The following is a 17,577-nucleotide window of genomic DNA, read 5'->3' as shown; positions in this document are numbered from 1 at the left end:
TAACCACGGTTATAAGTGAACCACATATTTATTTAAAAAATAAAACCAGAATATTTTAATTCACCGCATGAATGTAATCAAAATAATTTTTTAAGAGTGTACATATTGATAGGAATAAGTAAATAATTAATTAACTATGTGCATGGCTTATTTAAATTAAATAAATTTTACAAAACAAATTTGTTCCCTTTTTTTGGTACTGTTTTGCATATGTTAAGTACAGTATTTATTGAGCATCACAGAGAAAATGTTGAACTTGAAGTTATTTTATAGAGAATTCTTGTAGAAGGTCAGCTACTGCCTTGCTGCGGGTATCATATTTAAGCGCCTGTTGTAGATCTTTCCTGAAAAAAAAAAGGTTTCAAATAGTTAGGCCTAATCAAAATATTTTTTTAACCGTCAGTAACTTTAGGGTTAAAAACATACGTTTTTATTACTTACTTAGCTTCCTCAATCATGTTGCAATCTTTAAAAGCCTTTGCACGTCTGTACAAAGCCTTGACATTGGTTTTGTCTAGCTCAAGAACATGGTTGCATGCTGCGATCACATGGTGATGATTGTTCACTTTACTATGACACGCTGCAATATTCAGATAACAAATTGTTTTAAGAGCTAAGTATACTTTTTTTCTGGCCTCCACTTCAGGCTCAAGGTCTGTCTTGAGCACAGAGGAACACTCTTGGATGCAGATCAAGTACTTTACAGCCAGGCAATATTGAAGAAAAGCAGCCTCAATGTTCCCACTGTTAAAAAAATGTGTGCCTTTCTCTTTATGTGCCAGGGAAAGGTTATATTTTTCTTGGGATGATAGTTGCCAGATTGGCTTTTCCTGTGAAAATTTTTTGAGGCTTATTTTAATAGAAAATGTCTGTGATTCTGTTAGATTTATGTTAAAATATGCAGTTTCCCCTTCTGACATTGTCGTGATGCACTTCTCCACAGCAGACATGAAATGGGTTTTAGCAGAACCTAACTTGAGCTCAATATTTTCACCACAACTAAGACCTAGATTTGTCATAGTGATCCTTTCTTGCTCAACATGAGACTCACAGATGACATCAACTGTACACAATGACTGATGGACTGGTTTGATAAAACCATTGCCTGCCCTAAGAATCTTTTTCTCAAAGCTTAGTCCAAATGAACTGAAGCATTCATTTGGTGTTGCTCCATCCTGCTTTTGTTCCACAGAATCCTGGTTTGTTGAATCTCCACAGCCATCCATTTTTTATGGCTTAACACGTCAATATAGTCCTCTTAAATAGTTTATCTGAAAATAGCGATAACTGTTTAGTGTACATTAAGATAGCTAAGTATATATCAATAGAATATAAATTTAAAAAAGTAAATGAGTTTTAAAAAAATGTCATTATTTGAATTCTACAGACCTGCCTACACAATTATATACGTAGCTTTGTAATACATAAAAATGGGTTTTATTGAAAATACAACACATCTGAAATTTTAAAAATAATGTAGGATACATGAAACATATTAGTTTATTTGGGATTATCCATAAATGACATCAAACTATTAGGGGGTAAAGTGGAATTAGAATTTTGAGAATGGGGGGGGGGGGGGGGGGTGTTCAGAAAAAGTTTTTATCTAAGGTAATTTTAAATAATATAGATCTACGCTGAATTTTATTACCTTCGTGTTTTAGAAACTGCTTTTATAAAGTGTATTAGAAATTGATCAGTATAAATTTTATGATGACCAAGCTCAGTTAATAATTTTAAAAGAAAAAAACAAAAAAACAACAGTTTTTTGGGGGTCTGGCTATTGGTTTATTGGTTACGAGCCGTCCCGCGGCATAACATACGCCGCTATTTAGTTGTTTTTAATTTTCAGTAATTCATAATTTGTGAATTCGACAGTACCAACGCTGACACTGAAAATATTTCTTTAAAACACTATGTAGCTCGTTAAGGACCATAACCCCCCCCCCCTTCCTTCCCCCCCCCCCTACGTTTAAAATCGTTGGCTCTGCTTGTAAACATTTAGAGTGAACACAGCTCACTAAAACCATGTAGGGGTGGGGAGGTAGGGAGCGCGTTTACAGCTTGTTTTCTAGCGCTCCCAGAAGAGAATCTAATATATAAAGCTCAGTTCTGTATGTAATGCATATGTTTGTCGTTGGAATTGTATGGATTTAAGTGTTAGAAAATTATCGTGCGCATTTGTCTAAATTTATGAGCTAAAAAATTACTATTGAAAGTGTTGGGAAATAATTTTCATTTTTCAAATTATAGTAATAATTGTCGGCATGTTCATTAAACACAAGTTTTAAAAAAATATCATCTTTTACAAAAATTCTAATTATGTCTTTATTTAGTCCTATAGCACTTACTTCCCTTTGATAAATTAGGAAAACAAAATTACTTCCCTTTATAAAACCATTGCATTAGTCGAAAATAATTTACTTTTTAATTACTTTGTTTTGGTGTTGGGAAAAAAAATAATTACATAATTAGCGGGGATTGATCAAGTGCAAATGTTGTAGGTATTTTACTAATAAGCTTGGAGTATTAAAATTTTTCATTAAATTGAAACAGGCGCGTTCGTTTAAGTGAGTGCAAAAGACTGAATAAGTTGGGGTACTATAGTCGTTCATTAAGCTAAAACAGGTGATTCCGCCCCGGGCGTTTATGTTCGCGTTAGTGTTTTCTTTGTGTTTAGGTGGGTTTGCGTTAGTGGTTGCGTTTTGATTTCGTTCGTTTTTGTTCTTTCTTTTTTCGTTTTTTGTTTGTGTTTTTTTCTTTGGGTTTGTATTTGTGTTTTTGGTTGGTTTTGCGTTTGGATTTGGTTTGTTTTCGTTTGCTTTTTCGTTTTTTTTTTTTGTTGGTATTGGTGTTTGTGGTTGGGTTTGATGTTAGGTTTTTGTTTTCGTTTGTATTTGTAATTGTGTTAGCGTTATGTTTGCGTTTTGTTGTTTTGGTTTTGGTTGGTTGTGGTTTGGGTGGGCAATGCCGGGTTTATGATGATTACTAAACACACAGGTAATGGTCTTTAACAGAAAGGTTTTTCACAGAAGCCAGAGCAGGGCCTGGCCGGGACGGCTAGTTATATATATAGATGATGTGTGGTGGTGGGGAGGGGTAAAGAATGACTTCTTATCACATTGATTATTAGATGTTTAAAAAAAATTGAAAGGGGGGTATTACATAATCTATGAGATTAGTAGGTTGAGTAATCGAAGGACACTTTTTAAAATAGCATAATTGGATTCAGCATACAAAAATCTATAAAATGTCTTAAAATTACATCAATTGATAAAGTATTCTGGCTTTTATACCACTTTTAGTGAAAAACGCTTAAAAATTTGGTCCATACCCTCCCAGTATTTTTCCTCTTTCAGGGTCTACCCCGGTTGTCTGAAAAAACTGCTGTTTTTTAATGACTAAAAAATTCATAACTTTTTTGTTTATGGTCAGATTTTGAAAATTCAAACTGATCTGTAATCAGATTGACAGCCCCTATCCAAATATGTAACTATTATATTGTTTTACTGAAATTAAATTTTTGCATTGGCCTAGCTAGGTAAAGATAAAAATTGTCAAAAATATATTGTCATTTTCATTTCAGTATTTCAGTAGCATAATCAATGATAATCTGAGACCTAGAATCTAGATCTAAATAAATAAAACTAAGAAGATCTAATAGACACAGATCTATAATCTATTATATTATAAATTATACTAGATCTATAGATAGAATATTAATATTAGAATAGATAATAAATCTAGATCTAGTTAATGATAATTAAATAGTAGATTTCTAGATACCGTAGCCGCAAAGCGTAACGCCGTAGATAATAATTTAATATTATTATTAAAAATTTATTATTATGATCTCTAGTTCAGTAGTTTGTGAGATACTACGAGATAAGACCCAAACCTAGATTCTAGATCTAGAATCTAGATCTAGTAAAACTAGCTAGCTACAGCTATGACTTAGAATCTATGACTGAGCTAGTGAGCTAGACATCTAGATCTAGATCTATACTAGACAATAGATAGATCTAGTAGATCTAGATCTAGAATAGATCTAGAATACTAGGTGTAGTGTAGCCTAAAAGCACCTCTTTATTTTCGAAAAAAAGCCGATGTTACTTTTGGAAAATCTGAAGTTACACTTTTTAAAACAAACATGTCTGCTTCCATGGAACGATTTTAAAACAAATTTTGACATTGTTTATTTAATGAAAGTATTGTATTTCAAGTAGAAGTCTAGATCTATTTCCTTACACAGTTTAGTGTAATTTAACTGTACTCAGATCTAGTAAGTAGAGTGTAGAGTAATTAGTAATTACTAGATCTAGGCCTAATTAATTATTTTAGTTTAATTAGTAGATCTACTTGTACTTTTTAAAATTGAAAAAAAAAATACTTTAAACTTTAAAATTACTAGATCTAGAATCTAGATCTAGATGACGAGATGTAGATCTAGCTAGATCTAGATCTAGAATCTAGAATCTAAGTGAGCTTCCTGATTAAAATTTTATTCCCTTTAAAAAATTTTGACTGATAAGCCTACACAATAGGTTGAATTATGGATTTTTTTAAATAAAATATTCTGTTATTTCAAATACACCATTAAGTTCCTTACCCCTTAAGAGAACATTTGACACCACATTAAAATATCTAGCTTACTCGGTTGACGAGAAAAGAGAGAATTTAAAATTTTTCCGATATTGGAAAATGAAAGACAAAACCGTGTTTTAGCCCCTCGACCGGCATAACATTACGTCGTGGACGTGTGTACACGAGCTATTAATTCCCGCCATGGTAATTGCGTCAGCTTAGGTTATTTACTCACCGGAAAATAACAAAAAGTAACTGAACAAAAAGCAACTGGTTGATAATAAAACTAGATCTAGTTATTTTATTATTTATTAAATTCTACTCTACATGTTATTCATACCATTTTATGAAATAATGAGCACCTGCATAAATCAAATGACCATAATAAATATTTTTATTTCAAATCCTAATTTTAAATAATATATGCATAAAATAATATGATAGTGTAATAGTTAAGATAGTTTATAAATAAAAATACATTTTACACTCAATCACTTTATATCGAGTCAACAGTGTGGCAGCTGAGGTTCATACATGGTATTAGTGTCTTTTTTTTTTTACATTACATTTTTTTTCATCTTGAAAACATGACGTATGTGATTTTTTTTTAAAAATAAAATCTCCAAACATCGTCACTCGCGTGATTGCTTGCTTACGTTTACTATCCTGTGGTTGAAAAATCCCACCACGGTCGCGGGTCACCGTGAGTTCAGCAGGCCTATAGTACACGTCATAGAATGAACACGCGTACACGAGATGGTCGGTGTCTTCACTTCTCTCTCTCTTCCCTCCCCCCCCCTTCTTCAAGCAAATTGAAAAACAGACCTACTTCCCTACTTCTGGACATTTTTTTTAAAGTTCGGTCATTTTTTTAAAAGTTCACATATCATTAGGAGGCATGCTAGACAGCCAGCTGTATGAAAATTATTTTTTTTAAAACTAGATCTACGTCTAGCTTTAAAAAAATAAATAAATAAACGTTTAAAATGCCCGTAAACAGATTATTTAGCGCAAAAAAAAAAAAGGCCGCTGAACGAGCATTTTTTTAAATACGCAGCAATGAAAAAGGCTAACGGCCGATCAATTAAGTCTAAAAATCGCCCGTAATTAGGCCTAGCTTTGAAAAAGGCCACTGAACGAGCATCACTGATTATATAAACGAATAGGCCACGCAGCGTTGACGAGGTTAACCACAGGTCACGAATGCAGCAACTGTTGGCCCACAGTGAAGAAAAAAAATCAATATACTAATAAAATTACTAATACAATAATAATGTCCATAATTTTACTTTTTCCGCACATGCTACAATTGAATTATAATTAAAATACTAGATTTAACAGTTCATTCCGCAAAAAACAAAAACTAGTTGTTTCTGTGAGGTAACTAGCGTAACAATGACGTCATGATACTAAAAATAGCGGATAGAAATGTCAGCGGGGTACCTCATCCTCGAGTGAGATTTTGGAAAAAGTAATCAAAAATACTGTAAATATACATGATAAATATATCAATTATATATTAATGTACAGTTAGTCGAGCCGTTTTCCCCGTTAGTCGGTCGTTTTTGGCAGCGGTTCAGTTTTTACGGAGAGTGCTCCACTAGACATGCTCTCATTATTTACAACCACGAATCTTGCGATTTTTTCTGGCATTCTAAGGCATATTATCCATTTTATTAGCAATTTGCATTAAAATAATGATGAGAATTTGCGATATAAACAGTTTTTTCATTTGTCGTGGATGGGACCCCTAAAATAAACGTAAAACCCGTCAGAAAACGACGCGTGACGTTTCAGGGTCAGAGGTCAATCCTACCATCTAAGCAATGCGCCAGACTACTACACAACTAAATCAATCTAGATCTACATACTATAACTATAACTAACTAAAACTATAGAGTAGTATTTCTCGCTAACTTGGAGGCGTGGTCGGTTGCTAACAACAATATGGCGCCCGGACCGGACGTTTGATTTCCGGTGATTTTTCGGCCAAATTCCAGAGACCTTCAACTAATTACATTTAAAAATGTTTACCACGCGCAACATGGCGGGATTTCCGTGTCATAACAACAAACAATAGGTGGCAGGGTTAGATGTGCCAGAAAAGCATTTTAAAATTTGGTTTGGAGACCGGAGGCTAAATTCAAAAGTTGGTTTCATTAAAATTAATAGAATTTGAAAAATATCAACTATATAGGTACAAAAATGATCATATAAGTAAAGCATTATTAAGTCTATCAGTCTATGTAAAAAGAAAGCAAATATTGTTGGCACTTTTTTTATAAGATCGGCTCTCATATCACAACCAATTTATTTTTATTTTTTAAAAACCACGTGACCGCTATTTGAGATCACTAGTGAGGAACTCTGGGTGCATGGCCACTTAAAAAGTCTAACCTGATTTGTGGTTTTCTTAAGCATCAAGGGTTAGAAGAGTTGTCATGGAGAGATGTGTTGGCCATGGCAGTGAGTGTCAATAAATATTAAATTAAGTAATTTAGTTTAAAATGAACTAAAAACTTCAAAATTAGTGCCTAATGGATTAAATATGGATGTCTATTATTCAGTGGTCATGTTTATATTGAAAATTGCGTAAATTTTAGATTTAGTAAGAAAAACTACTATAGAGTATAGAGTTTTCTTACTAAATCTAGAATTTACCCAAATTTCAAATTAAACATGACTACTGAATGATAGACATCCATATTTAATCCATTAGGGACTAATTTTGAAGTTTTTAGTTCGTTTTAAACTAAATTACCCCTTAATTTAATATTTATTGACACTCACTGCCATGGACAACACATCTCTCCATGACAACTCTTCTTACCCCTGAAGGCACTTGAAGCTAAAGAGAACCACAAATGCGGTTAGACTTTTTAAGTGGCCATGTACCCAGATTTCCCCACTAGTGATCATCAAATAGCGGTCACGTGGTCAAAAAAATAAAAAAAATTTGGTTGTCATTTTTTGGCCACTCTTATAAAAAAAAGGGTTGACTATATTTGATTTATTTTTTCATAGACTGATAAAACTAATAATGCTTTAGTAGGGAAATCAATTTTGTAATAGGGAAATCTATATTTAAAAAGTTCTAGTATTTTTGATGAAACCAACTTTTAAATTTAGCCTTCATTCTCCAACGCAAATTTTAAAATGCTTTTCTGGCATATATAGCCCTGCCACCTATAGCTTGTTGTTATAATGTGAAAGTCCCGCCATTTTGCGCGTGGTAAACATTTTAAAAACTAATTAGTAGAAGGTCTCTGGAATTTGGCCGAAAAATCGTCGGAAGTCAAGCGTCCGGTCCGGGCGATTGCGATAGGCCTACAGTATATCTTATACTACTTATAAAAAAAAACAAGTTTTTTCCCCCCTCTGTAATTGACTAATTAATTGTAATGCTAATCTAAATACACACACAAATAATAATAATAATAATATCTTTTCAATAATCTCAGAATAATCTGCACACATTTTCTGATTATTATTGCTACATTAGAATTTCTAAGTAAATTTTCAGTATATAACATAACTATATTTTGATGACTGGACTATTGGACATGTGAAAATTTTCGATAGGACTCACGACATTAAAAAAAATCGCTAAAAAACAAAAAAATTAGGCAAACTTTCAATGGAAGTTCTAGAATGAACTAAAATAGTATGTAGCATGCATGAGTGTCAGTTCTATAGTTTGTTTAGTACTTAGAAACTTAAAAATTTAAAACTTAAATACATTATCAAATGAATTGACTTTTCAGATTAAAGAAAGCTCTGTTTTTACATTGAGTTGTGTCAAAGAATGTCTGATGATGAAAGCGGACCAGCCTTTGTCAAGCGCCAGAGAGTGATCCATTATGGTAGTCTGGAGTCCACAGCCAAAGGTGGCGGTGACAGGAGCAGTGTGACTGCTGCTGTAGAAGCCGGGAAAGAGGCTGGACACATTAACATAACAGATGGTGAATACATTTGTCTGTGGATAGCATGATTATTCCCTTATCTGTGCACTGGGTTCTGTTTAATGTGTATGGGTTGGTTACTGTTTTGTGTGTATATGGGTTGGTTACTGTTTTGTGTGTATATGGGTTGGTTACTGTTTTGTGTGTATATGGGTTGGTTACTGTTTTGTCTAACTATTGTTTTGTGAGTAGAGTTTGTTACTCTTTTGTCTGGATAGGTTAGTGTTTTGTCTATGGGTATGTTTCTCGTTTTGTCTATGGGTATGTTTCTGGTTTTGTCTATGGGTATGTTTCTCGTTTTGTCTATGGGTATGTTTCTGGTTTTGTCTATGGGTATGTTTCTCGTTTTGTCTATGGGTATGTTTCTGGTTTTGTCTATGGGTATGTTTCTGGTTTTGTCTATGGGTATGTTTCTGGTTTTGTCTATGGGTATGTTTCTGGTTTTGTCTATGGGTATGTTTCTGGTTTTGTCTATGGGTATGTTTCTGGTTTTGTCTATGGGTATGTTTCTGGTTTTGTCTATGGGTATGTTTCTGGTTTTGTCTATGGGTATGTTTCTGGTTTTGTCTATGGGTATGTTTCTGGTTTTGTCTATGGGTATGTTTCTGGTTTTGTCTATGGGTATGTTTCTGGTTTTGTCTATGGGTATGTTTCTGGTTTTGTCTATGGGTATGTTTCTGGTTTTGTCTATGGGTATGTTTCTGGTTTTGTCTATGGGTATGTTTCTGGTTTTGTCTATGTGTATGTTTCTGGTTTTGTTTTGTTTGATACAGACATTGGTTATTGAGTCCAGTATTTAATTATTTAATAAATTTCTTTAGCTGTTTGTTGGTCCTTAGTTTTGTTGGTGGTTCAGTCTGTCAGTTTTCGCTGACTCAGTAAAATGATGGAGTAACCTGAGAGAATAGTTTGTGGCTATATGATAAAACCTTATGTTGTAATATAGTGCAGCTAATGAGCTGATGTATTATGTATATCAGGAGGTCACTTTGACCTTGAAGCAAGTGAGTCAGCTGTGCAAGCCGAAGCCTTGGCTGAGTTTGAAAAGAGAAAGAGGGTGAGTAAAATACACTTTAAGTTTTTTATCATTTGGATTGATTATAATTTCATAAGCTGAGAAATGACCATTTAAAATTTTTTTAAACAATTATATCAGCTGAAAAATGGCAATGTTATACTTAAAAAAAAAATTCTTTCATATCATTCATACAACCCCTACCAACCAGTAACCTTAACTTGACAGCACTAATTTTTGGTTTCCTCCCTTTTTAATTTTATCTCAGGCTAGGACAATCCAAGTCTCAACAGATGATTCTGAGGTCAAGGCCAACTTGAGACAGATCGGAGAACCTATATGTATGTTGGACTTTTTAAAAATTTGACTTAATCAGCTCATATACACTAATGTTGACATAAGATGTCTTAACCCTTTGAGCCCGCCAGGCCGGTAAACCGGCTTCAACATTAGGCATATATGTCCGAAAAGCCGTTTTTCCGGCCCGATGATCTAGCGTCATATTCCTAGCAGCCGGTATACCATCTAATTAAATATAATTAGCGGAAGACTGACTAAAACTGCGCATATGTCTTTTAGTGCGTGATTATGATTCTAAAAATAGATTTTAGGAAAAGTGAAAGTGTTTACATTTCGTAGAAATGCCGCCGAAACGAAAAGCTGAGCCACAGCCATCGACTTAAGCACATAAAGTTGGTGCAAAAGATGAAGCAAAAGACCGAAATATCAACAAAAGAAGTAGAATGACTGCATCTCAGGCAATACATCTACTTATTGATTCTGATGAAGAAGATAATATTCCTGGTCTATATTATGATGATAGTGACGTTGAATTTGAGACTGAACTCAGTGACATTGAAATTGATAGTGACAATGAAACTGTTCTTGTACATTATGATGCACGTGGTGTCAAGGAAAACGACTTGCCGAAACGAAAAAAAAAAGTTTACTGGAGAAAAACATGCGAAGCTTTTCTTTGCATCGGGTCCGGCAGTGATAACTGTTTTGAAAGTTATCACACAAAAGTGGACTTCTGGCGATGAACTAGTATGGCCAGGTATCACTAATAACAAAACAATTACTAAATGTAAATTGGTTTCTTCTATGTTCTATCAAAACAATAAGTACGTGTTCGTTTTATATACATTGTTCTGTTCATACATTGTAAACAAATAAAGAATTTCAGAATCTTGCTGCATTATTGTTTGATCCTGAGTCTGGATACCAAATTTGGCTTGATTATCTTAAATGGTTCAAAAGTTATAGGCAAATTTAGAAGCAGATAAGTGAAAATTGGTTTTACCCTGGGAGCTCAGGAAATGGGAGAAATTAGGCCAGGGAGGCCAGGGCTCAAAGGGTTAATAACATCTCAATATTGTTAGTAAAAGGTGAACAAATAAATTTTCCCAAGGGATATTCAAAAATATTAGGATCAAATTATGACTTCATTCTTTGACAGTTTCCCAGAGGCAGCCTTAAACTTTTCTTTTTGCCCTAGTATCCACCAGTAAAATTTTTCTTTCAAAATTGCATTACATCTACAAGCATTTTGATCAAAATTTATCCCATTGATTAAGGTATTGCGTTTTTTGGTATTACAAGCAAAGATTTGAAATATTTTTTTTAAAGGTCTGTTTGGTGAAGGACCAGCAGAGAGAAGAGAGAGACTGAGGAAACTTTTAGTTGAGCTTGGAGAAAGTGCCATCAAAAGGAAAAAAGAAGAAAAACAAAAAGAGCTGAAGAAGAAGGAGGAGGTAACTCTAATGAGAATATTGTGTTGTGGTTCCTGAATTAACTGTTGTGGGCTCTACCACTTCATTACATTACATTACAATAGAAAGTTGATTTGTGTGCTTGTTTCAGGACAACATCACTTGGTACCACGAGGGGCCTGCCAGTCTTAAAGATGCCAGATACTGGATAGCTCAGTACTCAATACGCAGGTGAGTTTGTTGTGTGAGGTACTGGATAGCCCAGTACTCAATACATTTTTGAATTTGTGTTGTTTCACTTAATTAATTTCTTCATGTGGTATAGGGTGTTTAATTTTTTAAAAACTAGTTTAGTAACTTGGCTTATAATAATAAACAAAAACTGTTACGTTGTTATATTAAACTTATATTAAAAGATTACTTGAACAAATATTTCAGGGCTTCAAAGAGAATTCAGCAACAAAAAGCAGATAAGTTAGCTCCCCTGACACAGAAGCAAGCTGAGGTCCAGCACTTACAGAAGAAAATCAGGGTAAACTCAAATTACTTATCTAATGACAACACATGGCATTTGACTGATGACATCAGAGTTTCCTAGTGAGATTGCAATTTTCCATTGATATGATACATGTTTATTTTAACTGTCAACAATCTTTGACCTTTCAGTCAGTGACCAATGATTGCAGCCAGATAGGAGACAGCCGCCCCATTTCCTACTGTTCCTTCAGCCCCAACTCACAGATTCTAGCCACTGCTTCCTGGTGAGTTGTGCTGTTCTTATCTAGTCCTTTCACTTTCATTGTAAAAATTTTTGAGTTGAAATGTATTAAAAATGGTTTGCCTGTTGAGACAGGTCTTAATACCACTATAATTATAGTATAAAATTCCCATTTTGAACCTGACAGCCCATGGGGCAATTGAAGTAGAGTTACCTGTTTCAGGGACCTCAGCATATGAAAGGATAGCGTGGTCAGCAATATTGCGCAGCTGTCTTTACTTTCCCTAAGCGTGACTTAGGTACCCATCAGAATTGGATTGACTCAAGGACAATCTACTGATTTGAACCTGACTTTGAACTCAAGACTTTTTGAGTTAGCAGTCTTAAGCACTCTACTGCTAGGCCTTGCCGTCCCATAAAATACTTATAAACTAAGAAGTAATTCCTGCATGAAATACATACTTATCAATTCAGTGTATTCATTTCTCCATGTAGTCTATTAACTGTGAAATATTTGTTTTAAATAGTCAGTAAGCTGTAATATTTTAAGTTGCCACACAACATTTGTTTCCCCAGGTCTGGCTTGTGTAAGCTCTGGTCTATTCCTGACTGTACTTTTATCAGGAATCTCCGAGGTTAGCCTGTCCTTTGTTTCTCTATAGGGTCAACATGTGTTTAAGTTAGCCTGTCCTTTGTTTCTCTATAGGGTCAACATGTGTTTAAGTTAGCCTGTCCTTTGTTTCTCTATAGGGTCAACATGTGTTTAAGTTAGCCTGTCCTTTGTTTCTCTATAGGGTCAACATGTGTTTAAGTTAGCCTGTCCTTTGTTTCTCTGTAGGGTCAACATGTGTTTAAGTTAGCCTGTCCTTTGTTTTTTGATATGGTCAACTTGTGTTTATTTAAGTATGGGTGGGGCGATTAGTTAAATACCATCATTTCAATGTTTACATGTATGTTGTCACCTGTCTATATAACTGTATTTTGTCACCTGTTGATGTAACTGTATATTGTCACCTCTCAATGTACCTGTATATTGTCACCTCTCAATGTACCTGTATTTTGTCACCTCTCAATGTACCTGTATATTGTCACCTCTCAATGTACCTGTATTTTGTCACCTGTCTATGTACCTGTATATTGTCACCTCTCAATGTACCTGTATTTTGTCACCTGTCTATGTACCTGTATTTTGTCACCTGTCTATGTACCTGTATTTTGTCACCTGTCTATGTACCTGTATTTTGCCACCTGTCAATGTACCTGTGTTTTGTCACCTGCATTTTGTCACCTGTTTATGTACCTGTATTTTGTCACCTGCACTTTGTCACCTGTCTATGTACCTGTATTTTGCCACCTGTCAATGTACCTGTGTTTTGTCACCTGCATTTTGTCACCTGTTTATGTACCTGTATTTTGTCACCTGCACTTTATCACCTGTCTATGTACCTGTAATTTATCACCTGTCTGTATACCTGTAACTTGTCCCCACCAGGTCACAACTGTAACGTGGGCTCCATTGTGTTCCACCCACAAGCCACCCTCAGCCTGGACAACAATTTATGTTGTATGGCCTCATGTGGCCAGGATGGCACAGTCAAGTTGTGGAGTCTTGAAAGGTAGGCACATTTTATTGTGGTCCATATGGCCTCATGTGGCCAGGATGGCACAGTCAAGTTGTGGAGTCTTGAAAGGTAGGCACATTTTATTGTGGTCCATATGACCTCATGTGGCCAGGATGGCACAGTCAAGTTGTGGAGTCTTGAAAGGTAGGCACATTTTATTGTGGTCCATATGGCCTCATGTGGCCAGGATGGCACAGTCAAGTTGTGGAGTCTTGAAAGGTAGGCACATTTTATTGTGGTCCATATGACCTCATGTGGCCAGGATGGCACAGTCAAGTTGTGGAGTCTTGAAAGGTAGGCACATTTTATTGTGGTCCATATAACCTCATGTGGCCAGGATGGCACAGTCAAGTTGTGGAGTCTTGAAAGGTAGGCACATTTTATTGTGGTCCATATGGCCTCATGTGGCCAGGATGGCACAGTCAAGTTGTGGAGTCTTGAAAGGTAGGCACATTTTATTGTGGTCCATATGGCCTCATGTGACCAGGATGGCACAGTCAAGTTGTGGAGTCTTGAAAGGTAGGCACATTTTATTGTGGTCCATGAGAACCTTATCATTAATAAGTATCTGTCATGTTTACTTAAGGCAAATTGAGTCATAACTAGCTATCCTTGTGGTCAAGCTGGTAGAGCCACCATCACTATACCAAAGGTCTGCAGTTCAAATCACAACAAGTCTATTATCAGGCCCCTGGGACTTGTGTGCCCTAGCCTGAATGTTTACTGCAGAAAGTTAAGGATAGTTGAAGAAGCTGGTCATAAAGCTGCTGAATTAATCCATAGTTTGATCAGCTATGTTTAAATCTCCCTACAGATCATCAAACTTGTGAAACGTTCCATATAAAGAAAACCTAACTAGCCAATTTTTACTGTTACAGTGAAGAGCCAGTGGCAGACATTGAAGGTCATGCGCCATATCGTGTGTCAAGGGTCAAGTACCATCCTTCTGGAAGGTTCTTAGCCACATGCTGGTAAAAAAAATTGTTTTTTTATATTTGCTATTTACGGTTCTTTTGTTTGTAAATATACACTTCCTACAGCTTTGCTAACATTTATCTCCCTTGATCTTAATTGATTTATTTCCCTTGATCTAAAAAATTGAGTTATTTCCTTTAATGTTGCTCAAGTAATTGTTTCTCTTTATCTTTAAAAAGTACTTTAATTATTTCCCTTGATCTGAAGTACTTTAATTATTTCCCTTGATCTGAAGAACTTGAATTATTTCCCTTGATCTGGAAACTCAACTTCTATTTTCCAGCTTTGACAACTCCTGGCGACTTTGGGACCTTGAAGTACAAGAGGAAGTTCTCCATCAGGAAGGCCACAGTGGTCCAGTCTATGACATAGCTTTTCAGTGTGATGGTGCTTTATCTATCACAGGGTAGGTGGTATAGTGTGATGGTGCTTTATCTATCACAGGGTAGGTGGTATAGTGTGATGGTGCTTTATCTATCACAGGGTAGGCTTTTCAGTGTGATGGTGCTTTATCTATCACAGGGTAGGTGGTATAGTGTGATGGTGCTTTATCTATCACAGGGTAGGCTTTTCAGTGTGATGGTGCTTTATCTATCACAGGGTAGGTGCTATAGTGTGATGGTGCTTTATCTATCACAGGGTAGGTGGTATAGTGTGATGGTGCTTTATCTATCACAGGGTAGGCTTTTCAGTGTGATGGTGCTTTATCTATCACAGGGTAGGTGGTATAGTGTGATGGTGCTTTATCTATCACAGGGTAGGCTTTTCAGTGTGATGGTGCTTTATCTATCACAGGGTAGGCTTTTCAGTGTGATGGTGCTTTATCTATCACAGGGTAGGTGTTATAGTCTGATGGTGCTTTATCTATCACAGGGTAGGCTTTTCAGTGTGATGGTGCTTTATCTATCACAGGGTAGGCTTTTCAGTGTGATGGTGCTTTATCTATCACAGGGTAGGTGCTATAGTGTGATGGTGCTTTATCTATCACAGGGTAGGTGGTATAGTGTGATGGTGCTTTATCTATCACAGGGTAGGTGGTATAGTGTGATGGTGCTTTATCTATCACAGGGTAGGTGGTATAGTGTGTTGGTGCTTTATCTATCACAGGGTAGGTGTTATAGTGTGTTGGTGCTTTATCTATCACAGGGTAGGTGTTATAGTGTGATGGTGCTTTATCTATCACAGGGTAGGTGTTATAGTGTGATGGTGCTTTATCTATCACAGGGTAGGCTTTTCAGTGTGATGGTGCTTTATCTATCACAGGGTAGGCTTTTCAGTGTGATGGTGCTTTATCTATCACAGGGTAGCCTGACATATTTTCACTTTATATCTTGAGAGGATTTCGTGAACTATTTTATTTTATTGTTTATGGTATCTACTTATCTCAAAAGACAGTAACAACTCTCTTTATTAATAAAAAAAAAAATTAATTTTAAGTAATCAATGTTCAATTTTGTTAGTGATGTTTCAGGGTTAATTTTTAAAAATAAATCCCTGCAAATAATTAGTTATATACTTTTATGTAATCTTTCAACTAACCTTTTGAAAAAACTATTTTTACTATCAAATAAACCAGGCATTTTAATTTATTATTGAAGGAGTTAAATGTATTTTTGTTGATACCTGGTAATTTTTCTTCCAGAGGCCTTGATGCTTACGGTAGAGTGTGGGACCTCCGCTCTGGACGCTGTGTTATGTTTTTAGAGGGACATTTAAAGCCTGTGTTGGCCGTTGATTTCAGTGATGATGGGTAATTATGGAAGCTATTTTTTTTAAAATAATACATTCAGTACTTCAGTTCTGTTATTTAAGAATTTACCAGTTGCACAAATGTGTACTCTTTAGGGTTTTGTTTGTGTTCTCAGTCAGAGCTATGAACCTAGTATTCTGTATTTTGTCAGGGATTCTGTAGTTTTGGATCAAATCCTAAACCTTCTGTAGTTTTGGATCAAACCTAAAAAACTAGTTCCCCTATTTGGAATCTGTAGGTTTAGATCCGATCCCAATAAACCATGACTAGTTCTGTCAACCTAAGCTGAATGTTTTCCTCAGGTTTCATGCTGCCACTGGTAGTGAAGACAACAGCACAAAGATCTGGGACCTGCGACAGAGGAAGTGTGTCTACACCGTACCCTCACATACAAACATTGTTTCTGTGGTCAAATTCCAACGTATGTCACTTTAATTTATCTTCATTTATCAGTGCAACATTATAAGCATTTGTCACAGTTTTCAAAGTGATGCAAAAAAAGTAAAAGGTTGATTTATTTATTTCCCCAGCCCATCATGGCAACTACTTGGTAACTGCATCCTATGATGGGACAGCCAAGGTAAGTTTTAATTTATAGTGTTGTTTGATTAACCTAGGAAAAGACAGCCATTTTTAACTAATTAATTTGTAGCGTGTGATTAACCTAGGAAAAACAGCCATTTTTAACAAATTAATTTGTAGTGTTGTTTGATTAACCTAGGAAAAGACAGCCACAGTAAGGTTGAAGTAATTACTTATTGTGTAGTGTTTATCATGTACTTAGGATGGAACAACTAAACTTATATCTAAACCTGTGATGGACAACTATTTAAAAAAAAATCGTGTTTGTAATTTATCTAGTCTGTCAGCCTAACCCATTGTAGAAATAAAATGTTTCTATCATATTTAAAATAATTAACCTTAGCTGTGACAGGCATTTTAAGAAAAATTATTTTCATCTAATGCAATTTTGTGTGGTCTAGATCTGGGCACATCCCACATGGGCACCATTGAAGACTTTAGCTGGACATGAGAGTAGGATCATGGGACTGGACATATCTAGTGACCTCAAGTACCTGGCCACATGCTCGTACGACCGTACGTTCAAACTGTGGGTGTCTGAGCACGGAGCTGGATTGTGATAACACATACAAATGTTTTCATTTTTTTAATGTTCAATAAATTCATATGTACTACAATTGTCTTAAAACTTTTTACAAGTATTTTAGGCTTATTTAT

The 17,577-nt window shown here is 35.3% G+C and overlaps 2 protein-coding genes across 5 annotated transcripts; one reads left to right on the top strand and one right to left on the bottom strand.

Annotated features, from left to right (window-relative positions):
- Positions 1-164: 164 nt before the first annotated feature.
- Positions 165-4,101, bottom strand: LOC131954406 (uncharacterized). Of its 3 annotated transcripts, none has more exons than XM_059318058.1 (3): positions 4,083-4,101; positions 442-1,271; positions 165-344 (listed from the first exon to the last, which is right to left on the bottom strand). In XM_059318058.1, exons 2-3 carry the CDS (start codon positions 1,224-1,226, stop codon positions 263-265), a joined length of 867 nt encoding a protein of 288 aa, XP_059174041.1. In that variant the 5' UTR covers positions 1,227-1,271; positions 4,083-4,101; the 3' UTR covers positions 165-262. The 3 variants fall into 3 exon arrangements, with proteins under 3 accessions (XP_059174041.1, XP_059174040.1, XP_059174039.1); XM_059318057.1 differs by lacking the exon at positions 4,083-4,101 and adding an exon at positions 3,899-4,045; XM_059318056.1 differs by lacking the exon at positions 4,083-4,101 and adding an exon at positions 3,787-4,044.
- On the top strand, positions 4,096-17,555 carry LOC131954403 (U4/U6 small nuclear ribonucleoprotein Prp4-like). 2 transcript variants are annotated; one of them, XM_059318048.1, is made up of 16 exons: positions 4,096-4,282; positions 8,378-8,546; positions 9,527-9,603; positions 9,830-9,902; positions 11,191-11,315; positions 11,425-11,504; positions 11,712-11,805; positions 11,940-12,034; positions 12,568-12,626; positions 13,484-13,607; positions 14,492-14,584; positions 14,872-14,994; positions 16,231-16,338; positions 16,641-16,759; positions 16,869-16,918; positions 17,322-17,555. In XM_059318048.1, exons 2-16 carry the CDS (start codon positions 8,390-8,392, stop codon positions 17,478-17,480), a joined length of 1,536 nt encoding a protein of 511 aa, XP_059174031.1. In that variant the 5' UTR covers positions 4,096-4,282; positions 8,378-8,389; the 3' UTR covers positions 17,481-17,555. The 2 variants fall into 2 exon arrangements, with proteins under 2 accessions (XP_059174031.1, XP_059174030.1); XM_059318047.1 differs by having other exon boundaries at positions 4,097-4,282; positions 8,349-8,546.
- The last annotated feature ends 22 nt before the right edge of the window (positions 17,556-17,577 follow it).

The sequence above is a fragment of the Physella acuta genome, unplaced genomic scaffold, assembly GCF_028476545.2.
Source record: "Physella acuta isolate Inbredline_101_S28 unplaced genomic scaffold, ASM2847654v3 ptg000995l, whole genome shotgun sequence".
Classification (NCBI taxonomy): domain Eukaryota; kingdom Metazoa; phylum Mollusca; class Gastropoda; family Physidae; genus Physella; species Physella acuta.
The sequence above is the reverse complement of the archived record's forward strand: the minus strand, read 5'-3'. Positions and strand labels throughout refer to the sequence as shown.

Coding starts and splice junctions, on each gene's coding strand:
- LOC131954406 (XM_059318058.1), bottom strand. CDS start 1,226: ATGGATGGCTGTGGAGATTCAACAAACCAGGATTCTGTGGAACAAAAG. Junction 345..441: donor AACATGATTGAGGAAGCTAA/GTAAGTAATAAA, acceptor TTTTTTTTTCAG/GAAAGATCTACAACAGGCGC.
- LOC131954403 (XM_059318048.1), top strand. CDS start 8,390: ATGTCTGATGATGAAAGCGGACCAGCCTTTGTCAAGCGCCAGAGAGTG. Junction 12,035..12,567: donor ATTCTAGCCACTGCTTCCTG/GTGAGTTGTGCT, acceptor TTGTTTCCCCAG/GTCTGGCTTGTGTAAGCTCT. Junction 13,608..14,491: donor AAGTTGTGGAGTCTTGAAAG/GTAGGCACATTT, acceptor TTACTGTTACAG/TGAAGAGCCAGTGGCAGACA.